This window comes from Pongo pygmaeus, chromosome 3, assembly GCF_028885625.2.
Source record: "Pongo pygmaeus isolate AG05252 chromosome 3, NHGRI_mPonPyg2-v2.0_pri, whole genome shotgun sequence".
NCBI classification, from domain to species: Eukaryota; Metazoa; Chordata; class Mammalia; order Primates; family Hominidae; genus Pongo; species Pongo pygmaeus.
Window position 1 is genome coordinate 60,805,319 of NC_072376.2, and position 21,334 is coordinate 60,826,652.

Below are 21,334 nucleotides of genomic sequence, written 5' to 3' on the forward strand. Positions count from 1 at the left end.
CAACTGGAAGAAACAGCAACAAGACAAAAGAAACCCAGAAAACAACTAATCTTCGCTTTTAACTTAAGAAGTGACAATAAGGAGAGTTACAGATTAAATTTTCAATGAGATAAAGATTCCCAATACACATGTACCAAAAAAGTGCAGTGAAATAAAGAAGAAAGAAGCAATTTCTCCAGATATTTCATCTAGAAATGCATGCTACATTCTACATAGTTCATTACTTCATAGGGAAAAAGTTCAGGTAGAATTTGGAAGCAAATGACCTAGGTTTGGTGCAAGCTTGCCACTAAATGCTTTGAGGTCTTGGGCATATATCACTTAACAGCCAAATCTCAGTTTTCTGAGCTACAAAATGATTAGAAAAGCATTACCTATTTAATAAGGTTACTGACAACATGAAATGAGAATATTTTGGAAAACTCAAAAGTATAATACAAAGGCAATTTATCTTGCTGGCAACGTTTCCAAAAATCATTAAAATTTTCCCTTTTCAACTAAGATGACCAAAGTATAAGGAAGCACTCAGGTGGCAAGTTTCAACGCTAACAACTGTTCGGTGTTAAAATGACCAGGATCATAGTTACTCTTGCTCCTGTGCAACTACATAAGTCCAATTCTCAAAGAATCACAAGAATTTCTACCAATTAAGAAAACATACTGGTAAACAAGTTGACAATCTTTGCTGATTAAAGAATTCCTGCAAAATACTACACTAAGTATACAGTACTGGTTGGAAGGCTAGAGTTAATTCAAACAAATTTAGGGATCAAATAATTCTAATTCGTAGCTATTTTCCTCAACGTCTGAAATCACCAAAAGTGCACTGTGGGCACAATCACTACTTTTCACGTTAACCTAGTACTAGAGTGTTGAAAATTATTTAGATAGCTTTGTATGTTACTGACACACCTTTTAGGTTAATACTACTCTGAACAGCTAAGCCCTGCCTTGGTAATTACATTTCCAAATCTAACATGCACAGGCTGTATCTTCAGTAGAGAAGAACTGCGCACCACCGAGAACATTAAGTAGCATGGCCATATTCCAGGTATGTAGTGTAGTAAGGAACAAAAGAATATGATGAATTAAACCTCATACCAAAGGCGGTAAAACCCGAAATCATCCCTTACAGGGCAAAAAAACAGGCCAAACTTTTCTTCCGCATTATTTCAAGTGTTGGTGCTTCCACACACATATTTCCTAACTTAATAACACTGAAGAGATCCCATCTATGGGAATGACAGGCCTGACATCCAGATCCAGCCCTTTCCTCTCGCCCCGTAGAATCCGTACAGCTTCCACCTACCTGGTCAGCACCAGCCTCTAAACTACGTGTCCCAAGCAGGTTCCTCCCCCTTTAGCAGCCAAAGAGAACAAGCTCTCTCAGCAATACAGTCCTGATCATTGCGCTCAAGACGAAGAAGAAAAGGAGGCACTTTGGAATATTTGTGAAATAAAGCAGCAAAGGAGTCAAATAAGAAAAGAGTTTGAAATGGACTCCGGGAGCTGCGGTCTCTTTAAAACCTTCCCTCGCTTCCCGCGGAGGGTAAAGAGAGAAGTACACGTGGCTCTAAGCAACCAGGGACCCCAGGCTGGCCTGGTGAAGCCGAGGGGTGAGACCTGCGTCTGCCGGGCGCTCGGGCCCGAGCCGGGCGGATAATGGGCGGGGGGGTTTCGGGGGTCTCCCCTTCTCGTGCCTCCCGCGCGAGGTGGTCTCGCGCGCCGGAAACAGGCCGCATCATCCCGCCGGCCTGGGCCCGCCCCAATGCCCACCCCAACACTTACTCTTATTGACGGTCTTGAGAGCGCGCGTGAAGTCGCCGTTCTGGCCATACCGGTTCACTTCACTCCACAGCGCAGGTACTGACACCCCCACGCTGCCGCCACTCGCCATCTTGGAAGAGACGAGGGGCGGGGAGGGGCGACCTCTGCCCCGGAAGAGGATCTCCGAGGCAGCCAAGAGGAGGAGGAAGTCGATGATTGCTAAGCGTCGCCGAGTTGGGAGCGTCTTCAGCCCTGAGGCCGCATCGGAGACCAAAATCTTCTGCTCTCCTGGCAAGAAATTTGTGCGGATAGAGTTGATACACCTCACTTGAAGTTGGCCTGGAGAAAAGAGGCGTCGGACTCCTGGACGGGGTTGGGAAACGGTCACCAGTTTCGGCTCAAAGCAGCCTGTTTCCAGGAGGCCGCCATGGTCGAGGCAGCGTCCTGGTCCCACGGTGCGGGGCCGGACGATCATTTGTGGGATATAAATAAAAGGATTATGAGGTGGTAAATAAAAGACTACCAACCAGAAGCCGTAGGGAGTCATTTGAAGGAGAAATAGGCACGGCTCATGTGTGGTTGAGGGAAAGGGATCTTGAAAGATGATTAGGAGAACTTGGGTTCTGGGGAAAGTGCGGGAGGACATTGTGGCAGAGAAGCAAACGTGAGGAAAGGTAAGCAGGCAAGAATCTCCCATTACAAAGGGTTTGGTGAAATCCTTTGCCTGTCCTTTTCGCTCCCTTCGGGAGCAGTCGGCAATAAGCTGGAAGGGTAATGCGGTGAAAATGCCCGGGGTCAGTTCCCTGGCTCTGCGACTCACTAGATGTCTGACAGTAAACAAGTTACTTAGCTTCTGGGAGTCTGTTTTCCCGATTGTGAAATGGGGATACTATATTTGTTCTAGAGATATAAAATATTAGGGTTTGCTTACGACCTTAATATCAAGATGTGTTCAGATGTACGAAGGGAATGGATATCTGTTGGGTGCACTTGATGTGAGTGATTTTTTTTTTTTTAAGAGACGGGGATCTTGTCGTGTTGCCCAAGCTGGTCTGGAACTCCTGGGCTCAAGCAATCCTCCCACCACAGCCTCCCCAAGTGCTGGGATTACAGGCATGAGCCACCACACCAAGACGATGTGAGTGATTCACTTGATGTGAATGTTGTATTTTATTGAATGGCCTGCTCTTCAGACTCATATCTCGTCATGACCTTTACATGGCCTGCTCTTCAGACTCATATCTCGTCATGACCTTTACAACTTCTGCTACTTTCTGTGTCCCTCAGGAACCTAGCTTTTTTTTTTTTTTTTTTTTTTTTTTTGAGACGTAGTCTAGCTCTGACCCAGGATGAACCTCACTGCAATCTCCACCTCCTGGGTTAAAGCGATTCTTTTGCCTCAGCCTCCCAAGTAGCTGGGACTACAAGCATGAGCCACCACGCCCGGTTAATTTTTGAATTTTTAGTAGAGATGGGGTTTCACTATGTTGGCCAAGCTGGTCTCAAACTCCTGACCTCAAGTGATCCACCCTCTCTCAGCCTCCCAAAGTACAGGGATTACAGGCGTAAGCCACCGTGCCCGGCCTTGCTAACTTCTTCTTGTCTTTCAGTCTTTCTGGTTCTACGTTGAAAGTTACTTTGAGGAAACATTTGATCTTGCAGACTGGGCAACATTCTGGTTGCATCCTCTTAGAACAGGGGTCCCCAACCCTGGTACCGGTCTGCAGCCTATTAGGAACCGGGCGGCACAGCAGTAGGTGATCGGTGGGCCAGTGAGCAGTACCGCCTGAGCTCCTGTCATATCAGCTGTGATATTAGCTTCTCACAGAAGCTCAAACCCTGTTGTGAACTGGGAATGTGAAGGATCTAGGTTGCTCACTCCATAAGAGAATCTAATAATAAATGTAATGAGCTTGAATCATCCTGAAACCAACTGTCCAACTCCTGTGGAAAGATTGTCTTCCCTGAAACCGGTCCCTGGTGCCAAAAAGGTTGGGAGACTGCCTATAGGACTGTCTACTTCTGAGCACTGATAATCAATTAAGGGTTATCTCACTCTGTATGGACTATAGTTCTGAGGCCAAGGAACCATATTTACCTTGCTCACTGCAGTATCCCTAGGATCTAGCATACTGCCTGGCACATAGTTGGCATTTTTTGCTTCACATTCCTTGCCTAATCTGAGTTCCTTGAGGGCAGAAACTGCCCAGCTCCTGATATGGCATATGGTGCCCTGCCATATTTTTGTCTGGTCCTTCCAGTATATACAATGCAAAGAGCATGAAAGGTGTCTTGAACTCTAGGTGCTGGAGGGTGTAATTCTTGTGAATTAGTAAAAATCATGAGAAGAGCTTTAGACTTTTACTGACTAGAATTGTCACAGGTTTCAAGCCAGTTATATTTAGATTTCAGGAGGTGGGAGCTCCAGATGACATGGTATAGCCAAAATGTTGTGTGAGAAAATTGGGTATACCCAAAATTTTGTTATTCTGAGAAAATGTAGATTCCACTGTATTCTCCAAAGGTGTTTATATCCATCCCCTCCCAAAAGTTAAGAGCCACTGCCCTAGTAGTACTTTTTAGAACATTGACTTTATATAAGAATTGGCAATTTTGGTTTCTATATCATTCTAATCCCATATACTTTGTAGCTTTTAGAAATGCTCAGAATTCTGCTGCTGTGGACTTGTTTCTATTTCTTATGTCATTTTAATGGAGTTTTGTGGCAAACAGCCTATAAATATGGGGCTTAACCTGCCATTTTTGAAACAGGAATCTTCCAAACCATAGTGGTGTTTTTTTGTTTGTTTTTAAATAAACAACAAATTTACATCTCACATTGTGAAGGATGGAAAGATTGTCTGGTGAGGGCCTGCTCTGATTCATAGATGGCATCTTCTGTTTTCACATGGTGGGAAAAAAACCAGACTGATCTCTTAAAGCATGTATCTGATGCCACTTTCCTACGCTCATGATAAAGTCCGAACTACAAAGAATAGCAGTAAGAGCTTTTGTGATCTGGCCTCTGCTTGCCACCTCCCCAACTCACATCGGTCTCTTTACTCATTTCCTAGCCCCCTTGCATGCTATTCACCTCTAACTTCTGTGTAGTTATGTGTCCCCCTACCTCCTGGAATTTGCATTTTTATTCATCTGACAAGTGTTTGAATGTCTTGTATATGCCAGTGCCGTGTATTACACCAGTTGCTGGGATACAGCTGACAACAAAGAAGACAGCCCAGTGTAATAAATTTATTTTCTAGTTGGGAGACATGGGTAATAAATAAACATGTACTATGTTTGGTGGTAATAAGTTTGCTGAAGAAAATTATGGAAAGGTAAGAGAGATTGAGTAGAGACTGTGGAGAATTAGTCTTTTTCATTCACAGTATACAATTGTTTTCTAGAGATCAGAGAGTCCTTCCTACTTTTGTGTATTCACAATACCCTATTGTTAATTCCATATTAAGACTTAATACGGTGTTTTGAAATTGTCTGCCTCCGGAGACTTCCAAGATTCATTGAGAGCAGAAGGTTAATTTTGTTCATCTTTGCATTCCCAGGGTCTTATATATACATAGTAGGCTGTATTCGTTCTCTAAAAAATACAGAACCAATAGGATATGTAGAGATTATGAGAAATTGGCTCTGTAAAATGGAGGTGAAGTCCCACAGTCTGCCTTCTGCAGGCTTGAAGGCCCAGGAAAGCCAGTGTAGTTCCAAACCCGAAGGCTTGAGAATCAGGGGAGGCAATAACGTAAGTCCTAGTCTGAAGGCCTGAGGACCAGGAGCACCAATGTCTGGGGGCACGAAATGGATGTCCCAGCAGTTCACCCTTCCTCCCCTTTTTTGTTCTATTCAGGCCCTCAGTGGATTAGATGACGCCCACCCACATGGGTGAAGGCAGTCTTCTTTACTCAAGTCTACTGATTCAAGTGCTAGTCTCTTCCAGAAACACCATCACAGATGTACCTAGAAATGTTGTCTGACCAGCTATCAAGGCATCCCTTAGCCTAGTCAGGTTGACAGAATTAGCCATCTCATCAGTATCCACAATGTATTTTTATATTAATGGATTTAGCCATTTATGATTTGAGAAGCTTCCATGTACAGTATCTTTTTTTTTTTTTTTTTTTTTTTTTTGGCGACAGAGTTTTGCTCTTGTTGCCCAGGCTGGAGTGCAATGGTTCGATCTCAGCTCACCACAACCTCTGCCTTCCGGGTTCAAGCGATTCTCCTGCCTCAGCCTCCCGAGTAGCTGGAATTACAGGCATGCACCACCATGCCTGGCTAATTTTGTATTTTTAGTAAAGGGGGGGTTTCTCCATGTCAGTCAGGCTGGTCTTGAACTCCCAACCTCAGGTAATCTGCCCACCTCACCCTCCCAAAGTGTTGGGATTACAGGCGTGAGCCACTGCACCCGGCCTCATGTACAGTATTTTACAGTATCTTGTCAACTGGCAAGCAGAAGAAATAAGGCACGAGCCACCGCGCCCAGCCTCATGTACAGTATCTTATGGTATCTTGTCAACTCAGAGGCAAGCAGAAGAAATATTTAGCTCCATTTTATAACTTGATTTCCATTCCACTATTTTCATTGTACTGCAATGTGAGATTAACAATTCCACCCCAAGTATTTGAGGTGTGGGAAGCTGGATGTAAAAACACCATTAAAAACTCTTTTCAGTGGCTTTCTAAGGTTGGCTGGGCTGAAATGGCGGTTTGTGGATGCTCCGTGGCACATCACACTGCCCCTTTCTTCACATTTTTAGAAATTAAATCAGCTGATGGCAATATTGAATTCCAGGTAATTTTCTTTCTTTTTTTTTTGAAACAGAATTTTGCTCTTGTTGCCCAGGCTGGAGTGCAGTGGCGCAATCTCGGCTCACCACAACCTCCGCTTCCCAGGTTTAAGTGATTCTCCTGCCTCAGCCTCCTGAGTAGCTGGGATTACAGGAATGCGCCACCATGCCCGGCTAGTTTTGTATTTTTATTAGAGATGGGGTTTCTCCATGTTGGTCAGGCTGGTCTCGAACTCCTGATCTCAAGGTGATCCGCCTGCCTCGGCCTCCCAAAGTGCTGGGATTACAGGCATGAGCTACCGTGCCCGGAGAATTCCAGGTAATTTTCATGGTGAATGAATTCCATTCATACTGTTGTTCTTCAGTCTGCCAAATGGATATTACATAACACATTTGTGTGCCATGATGGGCCTTACATATATTGACTCATGTAATTCTCACAACTTTATGAGGTGGTATTAGTCGCATTTTCAAACTTCATGAAATTGAGGCACAAAAAAATTAGACATGTTGAAGATCATACATCATCCCTCACCTGGGCTACAATAGCCTCTTAACCGATCTCTGCTTCTCCTCTTGTCCACACAACAGCCAGAGAACCTTTAAATACGTTAAGTATGTCAGGCCTCTGCTCAAACTGAGTAGTTTTTCCTGTCACACTTCAGTGTGGCCTGTAGGCCCTAAGTGATCTAGCCTTTGCTTATATTGTCTTCCACTCTCATCCTTGTTCACAGAGCTCTAGCAATTCTCATGTTTGGAGGTCCTCAAGGCAAAACTCAGTTTTATTACCCATTCCCTTAGTATGGAAAGCTATTTTCCTATCTGTGTGTCTTGCTTTTACATCATTGCTCTGCTCTCCTCAAAAACCTTCCCCTCTTATCCCCATCACTGTCCTCATTTTGATTCTTCATATACATTTATCCTTTCCTGATTTTATACTGTTTACCTTTTTATGGTTTGTTTTCCCGTCTAAAACATAAGTTCCCTGTGGACGAGGGCTTTACTCAGTCCTATTTTCCTAGGCCCTAGAATCAAACCAGTATTGGGTGAATGGATACTGAATGAAGCTTTACCTAAGTGCTTTGTCTTTTACTTAGTTTCAGTGGTTAAATCTCAGAAAGCTTAACAGCAATTCTAAGCATGTCTTTATCATAAAAGGTTAAAAACTGTATTATTGGGATAATTTTTCTCTTTTTATTTATATTTACCTACAAGCCCGTAGAAAGTATAAATACTCAAAAGATAGCAGACCAGGTAGGCTTAAGTTACTTTTACAAAACAGTAGAAATACCTTCAAATATTTAGCACTGATGAACTTACTACTGAGGACATGTGGACTCTACTAAGAAACTAATGATGAAATTCATAATTGGGTGTGGTGGCACATGCACCCAGCTACTCGAGAGGCTGCAGCTTGAGTCCAGGAGTTCAAGGCTGCAGGGAGCTATAATCATGCCACTGCACTCCAGCCTGGGAGACAGTGAGAACTTGGCTCTTAAAAAAAAAAGGAAAAAAAATTTATGATGACAGTTTATAATGGTCAGTCCTATCCACCAGTCTAAATGAAAGTTTAAAAATTTTCATATACTGCACAGAAGTAGATGGAGTCTTAATGCTAGGTAAGGGTAAACAAGCTGAAATAGCAGCCAGTGACTTCAGAGACCATGAAACCAAAGTTAATCTTCTAAGTCCTTTTAATTGTTCTTATAAACTAGCATAAGATATAAACTTAAGTAGTACACATGAGTTTTATAATTTACTAATCTCTGGCAGATAGCTAAGCATAGCACATCAGAGCGTAACACAGTGTGAGGGAAATAAAGTGAACAATGACATCTTCTATTCTGGACCTAATAATTCAATAGAGAAAGAACTACTTGTAGTCACTGTGGTTACAGAAGGTTTCATGGACAGTGAAGATAAAGCTACTAGCTAACAAATAGGTCTTAATGATAAAAATGTGGGCCTTCAAAGAACTAAAGGTACCAATGTGTGGCAGTCCAAAAATTACGAGGAAAATGAGTTCCCTTCATGGGTCACATCAGCAATTTTTTTTCCCCTTTTGAGACAGAGTCTCGCTCTGTTGCCCAGGTTGGAGTGCAGTGGCATGATCTAGGCTCACTGCAACCTCCGCCTCCCGGGTTCAAGCAATTCTCACGCCTCAGCCTCCCGAGTAGCTGGGATTGCAGGTGCCCGTCATCATGGCTGGCTAATTTTTGTATTTTTAGTAGAGACAGGGTTTCACCATGTTGGCCAGGCTGGTCTCCAACTCCTAACCTCAAGTGATCTGCTTGCTTCAGCCTCCCGAAGTGCTGTGATCATAGGTGTGAGCCACTGTGCCCGGCTACCTCATCAATTCTTAATCTATAAACCATGGATAGGCTTTGGGAGAACCCAAGAACCAATGAAATCTGTTGGTAAATTTTATGTGTGTGGTTTTCTACAGGGAGGGTCAATAGCATGTATATTTTCAAAAAAATCTGTGGTGCAAAAGAGAGTTTATTATGTTAGAAGTCCTTGGGCAATCAACTTGGAAAAGGGTGGATTGAGAATGGGGGCTGTCTAGATCAGGATAATGTTGAATTTGACCCTCACTTGAGGCTTTTGTACAGAGGATGAGAAGACGGTAAATTCACGGGTTAATCAGAAATTAACACCAACATGACTTGGTGATGAGTGAGATGTGAAACGTGAGAAAAACGTCAATGATGAAATCAAGCTTCTGACTTGCAACAGTGAGTATACCAAGAGTTACAGGCTTGGAAGATGAATAAAGTTGGGAGCATTCTGTTTTTTTATGAGTGCCCATGGGACAGACAGGGAGAAATGGATAGTTGAAAGTACAAGTCTAGACAGGCACAGTGGCTCATGTCTGTAACCCTAGCACTTTGGGAGGCTGAGATAGAATTACTTGGGTTCAGGAGTTTGAGACCAACCTGGGTGACATAGTGAGAGCTCATCTCTACAAAAAATAAAATTAGCTCGGCATGGTGCTGCAAGATTATAGTCCCTGTTACTCGAGAGGCTGAGGTGGGAGAACTGCTTGAGCCCAGGAGGGAAGGCAGCAGTGAACTGAGATCACGCCACTGCACTCCAGCCTGGGCGACAGTGAGACCCTGTCTCAAAAAAAAAAAAAAAAAAAAAATGCAAGTCTGGAGAAATATAGCTGGGAGTCAGTAATGCCAGTTTTAGCTGAGGGAGTTAAGATCATTTAATCAGTGTTAAGGAAGAAACTCAATAGTAGTGACCACCAATACTTAAGGAAAAAGGATAAAGTAAGAGGAATGATAAAGGCTGGCTGAAATATCTTGGTGTCTAGCCTAAGAAAGGAGGGGTTAGGTGTTCATGTTTATTAATATGGATCTAGAGAAACATTTATTCACTAATACATTTTATTTGTGTTCTCTAATTTCAAATTACCTTTTCATCTTGCTTGATTTTCCTTCAGCTAAATTAGAAATTTGTAGTTTTTCCCCTAAAAAATTCAATGGCATTCTTTCTTATAAATTACATTCTCTGATTTTCTTGTCAGCCTGCTTCAAGGAAATCCATGTGTTCAAAATGCTTGCTCGCAGTTTGCTCCATACCAAATGGTTGTTTAACCCAAATATCTGAGCAGCAAATTGAGCTGATCCTTCTGGAGAAAGTATGGTTGAACAGCCAAGACCTATTGGTTCAGCAAGGAAAAGACAGAAAATTGAGCTCAATTAGTAATGAAAATACAACCTCACAAAAAATTTTATACTCAGAGCAGTCCTGTCACAGAAAATAAAAAGCTCCTGCATTATTCTAATCTAAAGTAGAATCTGTAGAACTGTCTTTAATACCGGAGTGATAAAGTGATTACAAGAGAAAAAGCAGTCAGTATTACCTGCCATGAAGAGATATTTTATTTATATCATCTATCACCCTTCTTATAGAACTCACTTACAAAGAAACTTATCTTTTTGAAACTTCTGTTCACATACACCATCCCTTTCAATCCCTGGCGAAGAGCAACTGAAGCAAAATAAGGGTCAAGGTAAGAGTACAGAAGTACCTGTTCTTAGACAAACTTGAGCTATGTTGTTTTGACAATTTTCTAGCTAATCTTTCTGTCTGCATTTGAACTATTTTAACATTTTTGAGCAGTAAAAAAAGTCAGATCCGCAGAATAATTTTAGGAAATGTCAAGTTATAAATAAATATTAATAAGATCCAAGACAGCAGAATAAGAAAGTAACATCCTAGGGGCCACATGTCTGCTCAGGCAGAGCATCTTGAGGTGGTACTATTATGTCTAGTGTTTGCTAGAATCAGGGGCTATAGTTCCAAAAGCTCCATTTTCCCAGTATTCTTGGAATTCATCCGGCTCTTTGACTCCCATTATCCACAACAAGAACAGAGTCAAATACAAATCACAAGGCCAATTTACTAATTTGTATTAATACGTTATTTTATGGAGCTCCACCCCTTAATATGTGGTATTGGTCAAGTTACTTCATGTTAATTTATTCTCCTCTTCTGTGAGAAGGGAATTTTAACTAGTAGCCACCTGATGTGACACTTCAATGAGTTAATAATATAGATAAAGTGCTTAGAGCATTGCCTGGTACACAGTATGTGCTCCAAGAATGTCAACCACTATTGTTAGCACACTGGGTAGAGTGCTCCACTCTAATATTTGAAATAACCTGTGCCTCCTGCCCAGGACTCCCTTTCTGGTAAAAGAATAGCTTAAATTGTAAAAAAAAAAAAAACAAAAAACAGTTATCTAGTGAGCATGACATCAGAGATGAGAAATATGGTCAGTCTTCAGGATTTTACACAGGTTACTGTAAAACTACTCCTCAAAAGATTATCCCCAATTCTAGTGATCATTATGTACAAGTCTTCCAGATTATTTGTCACTCCTGAAACAGCACTACTATAAAAATTGTCAATTTTTTGCTTATCATGCTCCCCTTTTGTAAGCTCCATGGATATCTATACAATTCCTCTGGCATAAATTTGGTTACAGCTTTATTTGTAGCCGCTGATTTTTAGCTTGAGACATTTGTATAGTCACATCTTGTTAAAGATAGCTTAGGCACAAAATTTAATTCTCAGAGCCTATAAAAACAGTAAAGGAAATAGGCATGAACACAAAAGGCCAAATAACAGCACTAACATTTTGGCAACCGAAAGGCAAACACAGTGGTAGCTAAGTTAGCAGACCAAGAAAACTTAATCAAAATTAGCTGGCATGGTGGTTCATGCCTGTGATCTCAGCTACTTGGGAGGCTGAGGCAGGAGAATCGCTTGAACCTGGGAGGCGGAGGTTGTGCCATTGCACTCTAGCCTGGGCAACAGGAGCAAAACTCCATTTAAAAAAAAAAAAAAAAGAAAACTTAATTCTAAACTGAAAGCAGGGGAACATGACTGATATTACAGAACTCCCCCAAAGGGTGACTGACTAAATTAGTGGCACCAGATACCTTTGGAAGGGAATAGGGACTAATAAGAAGATGATTGACTCGAAGTCTAAGAGGCAGCTAGGTCCTCAAATCTCCTTCCCCACTCCATCTACCTGAGTAACTGCCTCTTTAAAGCACTGTAGCAATTTTTTTTCTTTTTAAACATTATTTTCTGAGACAGGGTCTCGCTCTTGTCATCCGGAGTGCAGTGGTGCGATCATGGCTCACTGCTGCCTCAACTTCCCAGGCTCCAGTGATCCTCCCACCTTGGCTTCCCAAGTAGCTGGGACCACAGGCGTGTGCCTCCATGCCTAGCTAGTTTTTGTATTTATGGTAGAGATGGGGTTTCACCAGGTTGCCTAGGCAGAGCTCAGGCAATCCACCAATCTCTGCCTCCCAAAGTTTTGGGATTATAGGCATGAGCCACCAAGCCAGGCCTTTAATTTTTCTGAAGGTAAAACAGACTTCAGTCTTGGCGTCTTTGAACTAGGGGACACCAGGCACAGACTTTTGTTCTCTGAGTAATTCTGGTCAACACTTAAGAAAATACCTAGACACTAATGTGAGGAGTTGTTTGAAGAACAATCCCTACCAGATACACTCCACAGTGAAGCCCAATTTTGACACAGAACACCCACTTGAAGTTTCCAATTGTTTTTTTATAGTACTCCACTCTTAAAAGAGCAAACAGCCAAGGATTACCAGACAGCTGAAGAAAGTAACTATATGCAACAGACTATAATCATCTCCAGAGAACAAAAAAGAGCTTTTGGAAATTTAAAAACACACAAACAACAACAACAACAATAAAAACCCAGAAAACAAAAACCAAAAGAAATATAAAAACACTGTGTAAAAAAAAAAAAAAAAAAACCAGAGGCAGTGGTTCCTACCCAATCCCAACACTTTGGGAGGCTGAGGTGGGAAGATTGCTTGAGTCCAGGAGTTCAGGACAAGCCTGGGCAACATACAGAGTGCCCATCTCTACAAAAGTAAAAAAATTAACCAGGTGTGATGGTGTGGGCCTGTAGTCGTAGCTACTTGGGAGGCTGAGGTGGGCGGATCACATGAGCCTGGGAGTTCAAGGGTCCAGTGAGATATGATCATGCCACTGTGCTCCCACCTGGGCAACAGAGCAAGACCCTGTGTCAAAACAAACAAACAAAAAACACCTGTATCCAAAATGAAGGCCGGGCACAGTGGCTCACGCCCATAACCTCAGCACTTTGGGAGGCCAGGGCAGGCAGATCACCTGAGGTCAAGAGTTTGAGACCAGCCTGGCCAACATGGTGAAACCACATCTCCACTAAAAATACAAAAATTAGCCGGGCGTGATGGTGCACACCTATAATCCCAGGTACTCGGGAGTTTGAGGCACGAGAACCGCTTGAACCTGGGAGGCGGAGGCTGCAGTAAGCTGAGATTGTGCCATTGCACTCCAGCCTGGGCAACAGAGCCTGACTTTCTCAAGGAAAAAAAAAAAGAAAAACTCAATAGAAGGGTTGGAATATAAAATTGAGGAAATATTCCAGAAAGTATATCAACAAGACAAACAAGTAGAATAGAAATCAAGGGAAGCCCAAATTTGAATAAATTCAAAAATGAGAGAAGAGAGAATATGGAGGGGTATGAAAATTAAATAATTCAAGGAAAATGGGGACTAAGAAATCAGAATTTCAGATTAAAAGAGCTCGCCGAAAGTCCATAATGAAAACAGACTCAGCACATCACATCTGTGTAAAATTTAAGAACAATGAAAACAGACAAAAGATCCTGAAAGTTTCCAGAGAGAAACAAATTCATAAGAAACCTAGAATCAGACTGGTGGAAAAGCAATGGAGTCCTCAACTGTGGATGCTAGGAGACAGTGGAGTAATAATGCTCCCAAAATTCCAAAGCAAAATGGTTTTCAGCACAGGATTCTATTTCTAAACTATCAAATAAGCATAGGGCTTCAATATACACATTTTAGATATACAAGGTATCAAAATTTACCTTTTGTATTCTTTTGCCCCCAAGTTCAAGAATGCACTCCAACAAAATAAAAATAAACCAAGTAAGGGGAAAACATGGGAGATCCAAGCCTACAGAAAGGCAAAATGAGTCTCCAAAATGATGGTAAAGGGGGATCCTAAGACAACAGCAGTACAGGATGCCTAGCGAGCAGCCAGTCCACTGGACCAAGTTGGAGGGCTCAAGGACTTAATATACTTGACACATATCAAGACTGGATATATACAGATATGAGAAAAGTTAGGGATTTTAGTAATAAAGCAAATCTCCTACTGAAACAATATTGACCCTCAAAAACTGCAGAACATCAGATCATATCTTGGACTATGATGAACAAACCACAACACTGTTATGTGATCCAGTTCCATCAGCCAAAAGGGGACTTCCTTATGTTATTATCTTTTATCCCCAATTTTTTATTTTGAGACAGAGTCTCACTCTGTTGCCCATTTTGGAATCCAGTGGTGCAATCTTGACTCACCTCTGCCTCCCAGGTTCAAGCGATTCTCCTACCTCAGCCTCTGAGTAGCTGGGATTACAGGTGCTCACCACCATGCCTAGGTAATTTTTGTATTTTTAGTAGAGATGGGGTTTCACCATATTGGCCAGGCAGGTCTTGAACTCCTGACCTCAAGAGATCTGCCCACTTCAGCCTCCCAAAGTGCTGGGATGACAGGCATGAGCCACTGCACCCAGCCTTATCCCCAATATTTAAGAATAAAATTGTATTCTCTCTACAGAAGTAACATGATCACATTTACTTTTAAAAAAAATCAATACCATGAATTCTTGGGAAAAAAAAATCTAAACTTGATTTTATTACAGATCTCACCATCAGTTTATAGAAAATATAGGGAATGGAAGAGCATGTTTACTACCACCTGGAAATGTAAGAAGCCAAATCCAAAATGTAGAAAATTCTATTGAAAAAATGAAAGGGAAAAAGGGAGGATGAATTGTTATATATTAAAAAAATTAAGAGATTATCAACTAAATGCAATATAAGGACTGTGGTGGATCTGAACAAACAGATGAGACAATTAGAAAACTTGGACACCAACTAAAAATTATACCTTAAGAAACTACCACTACTCTTTCTTAGGTGTGAATATGGTATTGAAACAGTGTCCCCAAGAGTTAAAAGACACCAACAACTAACAGAAATTCTTGAGTTTGCAGAATGGTAGATTTAAACAGTATGGCCAACTAGAGTCCGCACAGAACCAGCTTACTGATGTCACAGGCCCAATTTCCACCACAATTCATTCTAACTCCCCCAAATTTACACACGTGATCCATGAAATAACATGAAGAGATAACTGCACATGCCCAAGGACTTTCTAGACCTCGCCTTTCCTTCCACCAATCACCTACTAATCCCAGAATCTATCCCCTAAACCTTTTCTAATAAAATTACTGCCTTAAAGCCAGCACAGATTTGAGCTGGACTCATGTCTCCTTGTTGATCAACTTGAAAGAGGAAGCCTTTCTTTCTCAAAAACCTGGTGGCTTAGATAGTACCGGTTTCTAATGCATCAGATAGTGGGCCCCTTTTGTTCTATAACAATATCATGATTATGATTTAAAAACTAGAGCCCGTATTACTTAAACATATACTTAAGTATAAATTACTATAATGTCTAAGATCTGCTTTAAAATAATCCAGCAGGAGATGGCTGTAGACACAACAAGATGTTAATTGCTGAAGCTAGGTCATGGGTACATGAGATTTTATTATGCTATTCTGTCTACTGTTGTGCATCTGTTAAATGCTTGTAATGAACAGTTTTAAAAAAATTCATTGTATCTTACCACTGGGTAGTCGAAGAGAAGACCACACATCCTGAGCTCCCCAGTCTGGTGTGAGGGGAGGACAGCTGATAACTGGATATGCAGTGTTCCCACACATCACTGGTCCCAAACCATTACTTCTGCCTGCCACTGCCACAAATACAGTAGGAATGCCATCCCCTAGGGAAATAACAAGTGTATAATTATGCTAAACATTCAAAACAGATTTAAAGACAGGGTTTTTTTTTTTTTTTTTTTGGTTTAAGGCCTATATGTTTTAATTACTTGAGGTCCTTGAATAGTCGTCTCTGAAAAAACATAAAAGATACTATTATTACACATATATTCAAAATATAAGGTTACTCTGCCACTTACTATAAGTCAAGTAATAAAGTAGCTGAATCAGTTTGGTTGTTTTTGAGATCTACGTTATAAAGGGGATAGCAGGGTGTTAGTGAGGGAATAGCTCATAGGCCTCTTCTATTGCTGCATAGGCTGGCCAAAGTGAAGAATGACACCATCTGAACAGGTGTCTTTCTTGACTGGGTGGTCTCTCAACTGGTGCAGGGAGAACCAGTTAATATAGACTAGGGGTTTAGGGACACGTCTTGAAACAACAGTTGAAGGAAAGTTTAATTAATATAGTGTCCCCAAAATTTTAAGGTCCTTTGATATATTTTTAAACATAATCTCTTAAGCAATTCATTCTTTGATAAATTTATAAATTATCCTGTTTCCTAAAGCAGAGATTTGTAACCTAGAATCCAAAATTGTATGTATTTGCGATTTTCTGAAAAGAATTCTAGAATTCATTAGCTATCAAAGGAGTCTGAGTTCCCCCAACCTCCTACTCCCCCAAAATTAGTAACTACATTTCCATAGCAACAACCTGTACACGAAATAATCAACATTTTTTTCCAGTTGAGAAACATTTGGTTGTAAACCCAGGGCTCCATTATTTTAGATCACTGCTATACCATTATTTTTTATGTACTGTATTCTGAAACTGTTCTTTAATTTCCTATCTGACTGCCTCCCAGGAAAGAGTGGCAATTAAAGATTCCCAGGAGAACCTGCTATTTCAACCTCCCGCCTCCTATAACTGTGGGGGCCTATTTCCTACTGGAGCATATTAGAAGCAATGCTCCAGGAGCTTCTTACCAGGTAAGGATGCCAGAGGTTCTCATCATTCTAGTCTTTGTTTTCTTTTCATACTTGCATTTTTAATTCTTTCTCCCTGCTCCTTTCTTTTCTAAGCTTCTAGAATACCTTAAGCTCTTTGGAGGTAAGTATTAAGAAAGCCTAGTGGCTGGGCGTGGTGGCTCACGCCTGTAATCCCAGCACTTTGGGAGGCCAAGGCAGGTGGATCACGAGATCAGGAGGTCTAGACCATCCTGGCTAACACAATGAAACCCTGTCTTTATTAAAAATACAAAAAATTATCCGGGCATGGTGGCAGGCGCCTGTAGTCCCAGCTATTCGGGAGGCTGAGGCAGGAGAATGGTGTGAACCCAGGAGGCGGAGCTTGCAGTGAGCTGAGATGGCGCCACTGTACTCCAGCCTGGATGACAGAGTGAGACTCCATCTCAAAAAAAAAGAAAAAAAAGAAAGTCTAGTATATCATGTGTTTTTCCCTTAGAAAAGTGACAAAGTTCTTTTTCAGCATTATTAGTCTAAAGTCTGTAATTACTTTTAGCAAAATCAGAAATACCTGAAATGTCCATATTACTTGTGGTTTACCTTCATACTCAGCTTTAATCCTCAGAGTTTCATCTGGTCCTTTATGCGCAGATGTTACTCGAAGTTCACATGGAATGCCAAAATTTCCACAGGCCTTCTTGATTTTTTCACAGTGACCAAGATCAGAAGTAGAGCCCATCAACACTACAACCCTGCACTGACTTTCTGATTTCAAAAGCAACTGAAGAAAAAATAAGTGGATATGAAAAGAACATAAAAACAAAAATGAATAAATGAGCTAGAGTTTGTAGTAAAATTATATCTGGGCACAATATTTTCTTTCTTAACAGATCAAATTTAAGACAGAGACAAACAGAACAAAAAGGATTTATTTTTAAAAATAATCTCAATATATAAAGTGTTCTTCATCATTAAGACCTAAAGAATTCAATTTTTATCAGACAAATTATTTAAAATAAACAGTAAAGATACTCAAAATCTTTTAATTTTCAGGAAATGATAATACAAAATATTTCATCCTAAGACCTTTAGTGCACTTTGTTTAATGGAAGCTTTAAGGTATGATCAGCCAAATCAGAAGTCATGTTCTAAGTCTTTGTAAGTTAATTGCTTGTAACTCAAAATATATATTCCTATGAGAATAATGTTCTCAAATGTGATTATGACCCTTGCATAATCACAAACCCCATTCAACTCCCAGAATTATAGTAATACCATAAAACTTAAAGGAACATTTAAAGTCACACAGAGTTCCATCCATCCCATGCTAATGGAACTCTGACTAGCAGTGGAGGTGAGTAGGAAATATAAGGTTTCTCCTACGGGGTAGGGAGGAGACAGATTCCAGGTTTCCCCAACAGGATCTGGGAGGTGTGTATTGGCCAGCTTAACAGCATGGAGTTCCAGTATACTAGTAAGGATAGCCCAGCTGATACTTTCCCTAAAAGTGTTCCTCACTTTCAAAGTCACTGAAAAGCTGGCCATGGTGGCTCACGCCTGTAATCCCAGCACTTTGGGAGGCCGAGGCGGGAGGATCACGAGGTCAGGAGATCAAGACCATCCTGGCTAACATGGTGAAACCCCGTCTCTACTAAAAATACAAAAAATTAGCTGGGCGTGGTGGCAGGCACCTGTAGTCCCAGCTACTCAGGAGGCTGAGCTAGGAGAATGGCGTGAACCCAGGAGGCGGAGCTTGCAGTGAGCTGAGATGGCACCACTGCACTCCAGCCTGGGCGACAGAGCAAGACTCCGTCTCAAAAACAACAACAACAACGACAAAAAACAAAGTCACTGAAAAGAAAAGCACTATACTCTCCCATTTTTTTTTCTTTTGAAACAAGATTTTCTTAGAAGAAAAACACATAACACAGTACAGTTTTACTATAGAAGGTTTACCTCTACTCTCTCTGCAACCCACTCAAAGTTTTTCTTTACCATTTGGAGCCCTTCAGGAGTTACTTCTTTGAGGTCCCGATAAGACTAGAAAATAAGAAAGAAAGTTTAGAAAACAAGTATCTCTTGCTACCTGAAACTATTTGGTTTCTGAGTTTTGGGGAGGGATTATGAAGAGTTTGTATAGCAAGGGATACTTCTGAAAATGCATCTTTTCACTTCCTGAATTAAACTAGACAAAGTTCCATAGTAAAGTATACTTTTATTTTCACTTAAGTGTTTTCTGTACTAGCAACTACAATTAACTGCCTTGAGAATTTTTATATATTAAGTATAGAAAGGGTCTTGCTCTAATTTTGTTTTCTATTATTTTTTATTTTAAATACATGTGCAGAATGTGCAGGTTTGTTACATAGGTATACATGTGCCATGGTAGTTTGCTGCACCCATCAACCTGTCATCTAGGTTTTAAGCCCTATATGCATTAGGTATTTGTCCTAATGCTCTCCCTCCCCTTGCTCCCCACCCTGCAACAGGCCCTGGTGTGTGTTGTTCCCCTCCCTGTGTCGATGTGTTTTCAGTGTTCAACTCCCACTTATGAGTGAGAACATGTGGTGTTTGGTTTTCTGTTCCTGTTAGTTTGCTGAGGATGATGGCTTCTAGCTGAATCCATTTCCCTGCAAAGGACATGATCTTTCTTTTTCTTTTTTTTTTTTTTGGAGACAGAATCTCGCTCTGTCAACCAGGTTGAAGCACAGTGGCACAATCTTGGCTCACTGCAACCTCCACCTCCCGGGTTCAAACAATTCTCTGCCTCAGCCTTCCGAGAAGCTGGGATTACAGGCGCCCACCACCATGCCTGGCTAATTTTTTTTTTTTTTTTGAGACAAGGTTTCACTATCTTGGCCTGGTCTTGAACTCCTGACCTTGTTATCCACCTGCCTTGGCCTCCCAAAGTGCTGGGATTATAGGTGTGAGCCACCATGCCTGGCCAATCTCATTCTTTTTTATGGCTGCATAGTATTCCATGGTGTGCATGTATCACATTTTCTTTATCCAGTCTATCACTGATGGGCATTTGGGTTGGTTCCATGTCTTTGCTGTTGTAAATAGTGCTGCTCCTGTGCACGTGTCTTTACAGTAGAATGATTTATATTCCTTTGGGTATATACCCAGTAATGGGATTGCTGGGTCAAATGGTATTTCTGGTTCTAGATCCTTGAGGAATCACCACACTGTCTTCCACAATGGCTGAACTAATTTGCATTCCCACCAACAGTGTAAAAGTGTTCCTATTTCTTCACAGCCTCTCCAGCATCTGTTGTTTCCTGACTTTTTAAAAACAGCCATTCTGACTGGTGTGAGATGCTATCTCATTGTGGTTTAGGTTTGCATTTCTCTAATGATCAGTGATGATGAGCTTTTTTTCATGTTTGTTGGCTGCATAAATGTCTTCTTTTGAGAAGTGTCTGTTGTTTTTTATAGGAGCAGAAATGGAGCCTGGTAACATCCAGGAGACTTGGGATAGAGTCCCAGATCTGCCCCTGACTCTAGTAATTGTGAAGATATACATCCTCTTAAGACCCTCAGTTTTCACTTAGCCAAACAAAGATAGTACTTGCTGTTACTGTTGTGACAATGTTATTAAGATAACAGATGAGAAATTTGCTTTATAAATGTAAAGTATTATTCCTATTATTCTTATATTAGGATACCAGAGATTTTTATCTTTAAAAATAAACAGTGATCAACAAAACAGGTTCATATCATTAGCAACAATAATTTGCTTTTCCCCCTCATCTCTCCTTTCTCCTCTATCTCAGCTTGATCTCAAAAAGGATAAAAAACCTGAACCATTATCTACCTGTTTGTCTTTCTGTTGGCTTCGATCTCCTGATGGCCAGAGTCTCCAGGAATCATTGTCAATAACATCAGCAAGAACAATTTCTTTGGTGGTTACATCAACACCAAATTCAATCTGGAAACAGCATGTCAACAAAGTTTCAAAAACTATTCTATGAAAACATCTCTCAACTATAACCTTTACTTTCAAATCCTATTGTTTTATCTGTACCTTCATATCAACCAGTGTACAATTCTGGGGCAACCAGGATTTCTCCAGTATTTCAAATATAGCCTGTGTAGCATGACTCATGATATCCACTTCAGTCTGGCCTATAACAAGTCCAGCAAAGCAAAATTTTGCAGCAATCAGCTGTTCTGCAGACCACTGTGGGTCATTATTGGCATCATCCTGTGAATAAAGTATAGTAGTACAATTAACTTAAATCTAAAATTTTTAAACTTTTCAGAAAAACCAACATCCTTTTCACTTGAGCATGAACTCCTTAGAAATTTTCAGCCACGGCCGGGCATGGTGGCTCACGCCTGTAATCCCAGCACTTTGAGGGGCTGAGGTGGGCGGATCACAAG

The 21,334-nt window shown here is 41.1% G+C and overlaps 2 protein-coding genes and 1 long non-coding RNA gene across 11 annotated transcripts in view; 1 reads left to right on the forward strand and 2 right to left on the reverse strand.

The window, feature by feature from the left end:
• Nucleotides 1-2,292, reverse strand: part of SRP72 (signal recognition particle 72) — a 36,705-nt gene extending 34,413 nt beyond the window's left edge. For all 3 annotated transcript variants that reach the window (XM_063664532.1, XM_063664533.1, XM_054484699.2), the window contains exon 1: nucleotides 1,789-2,292. In XM_063664532.1, coding sequence (XP_063520602.1) covers nucleotides 1,789-2,242 — 454 coding nt within the window. In that variant the 5' untranslated portion in view covers nucleotides 2,243-2,292. The remainder of the gene's footprint in view (nucleotides 1-1,788) is intronic.
• On the forward strand, nucleotides 2,107-21,157 carry LOC129034897 (uncharacterized). Of its 2 annotated transcripts, none has more exons than XR_008502046.2 (4): nucleotides 2,107-2,222; nucleotides 2,787-2,905; nucleotides 16,849-16,972; nucleotides 20,725-21,157. It is a non-coding gene; the product is annotated as an uncharacterized LOC129034897 (long non-coding RNA). The 2 variants fall into 2 exon arrangements; XR_008502047.2 differs by lacking the exon at nucleotides 20,725-21,157 and adding an exon at nucleotides 20,387-20,660.
• PAICS (phosphoribosylaminoimidazole carboxylase and phosphoribosylaminoimidazolesuccinocarboxamide synthase) overlaps nucleotides 9,944-21,334 on the reverse strand; it is a 49,531-nt gene continuing 38,140 nt past the window's right edge. For all 6 annotated transcript variants that reach the window (XM_054484697.1, XM_063664534.1, XM_063664535.1 and 3 more), the window contains 6 exons: nucleotides 20,976-21,155; nucleotides 20,766-20,879; nucleotides 18,905-18,988; nucleotides 17,549-17,729; nucleotides 15,830-15,988; nucleotides 9,944-10,236 (listed from right to left, as the gene is read on the reverse strand). In XM_054484697.1, the coding sequence (XP_054340672.1) occupies nucleotides 10,070-10,236; nucleotides 15,830-15,988; nucleotides 17,549-17,729; nucleotides 18,905-18,988; nucleotides 20,766-20,879; nucleotides 20,976-21,155 (885 nt within the window). In that variant the 3' untranslated portion in view covers nucleotides 9,944-10,069. The remainder of the gene's footprint in view (nucleotides 10,237-15,829; nucleotides 15,989-17,548; nucleotides 17,730-18,904; nucleotides 18,989-20,765; nucleotides 20,880-20,975; nucleotides 21,156-21,334) is intronic.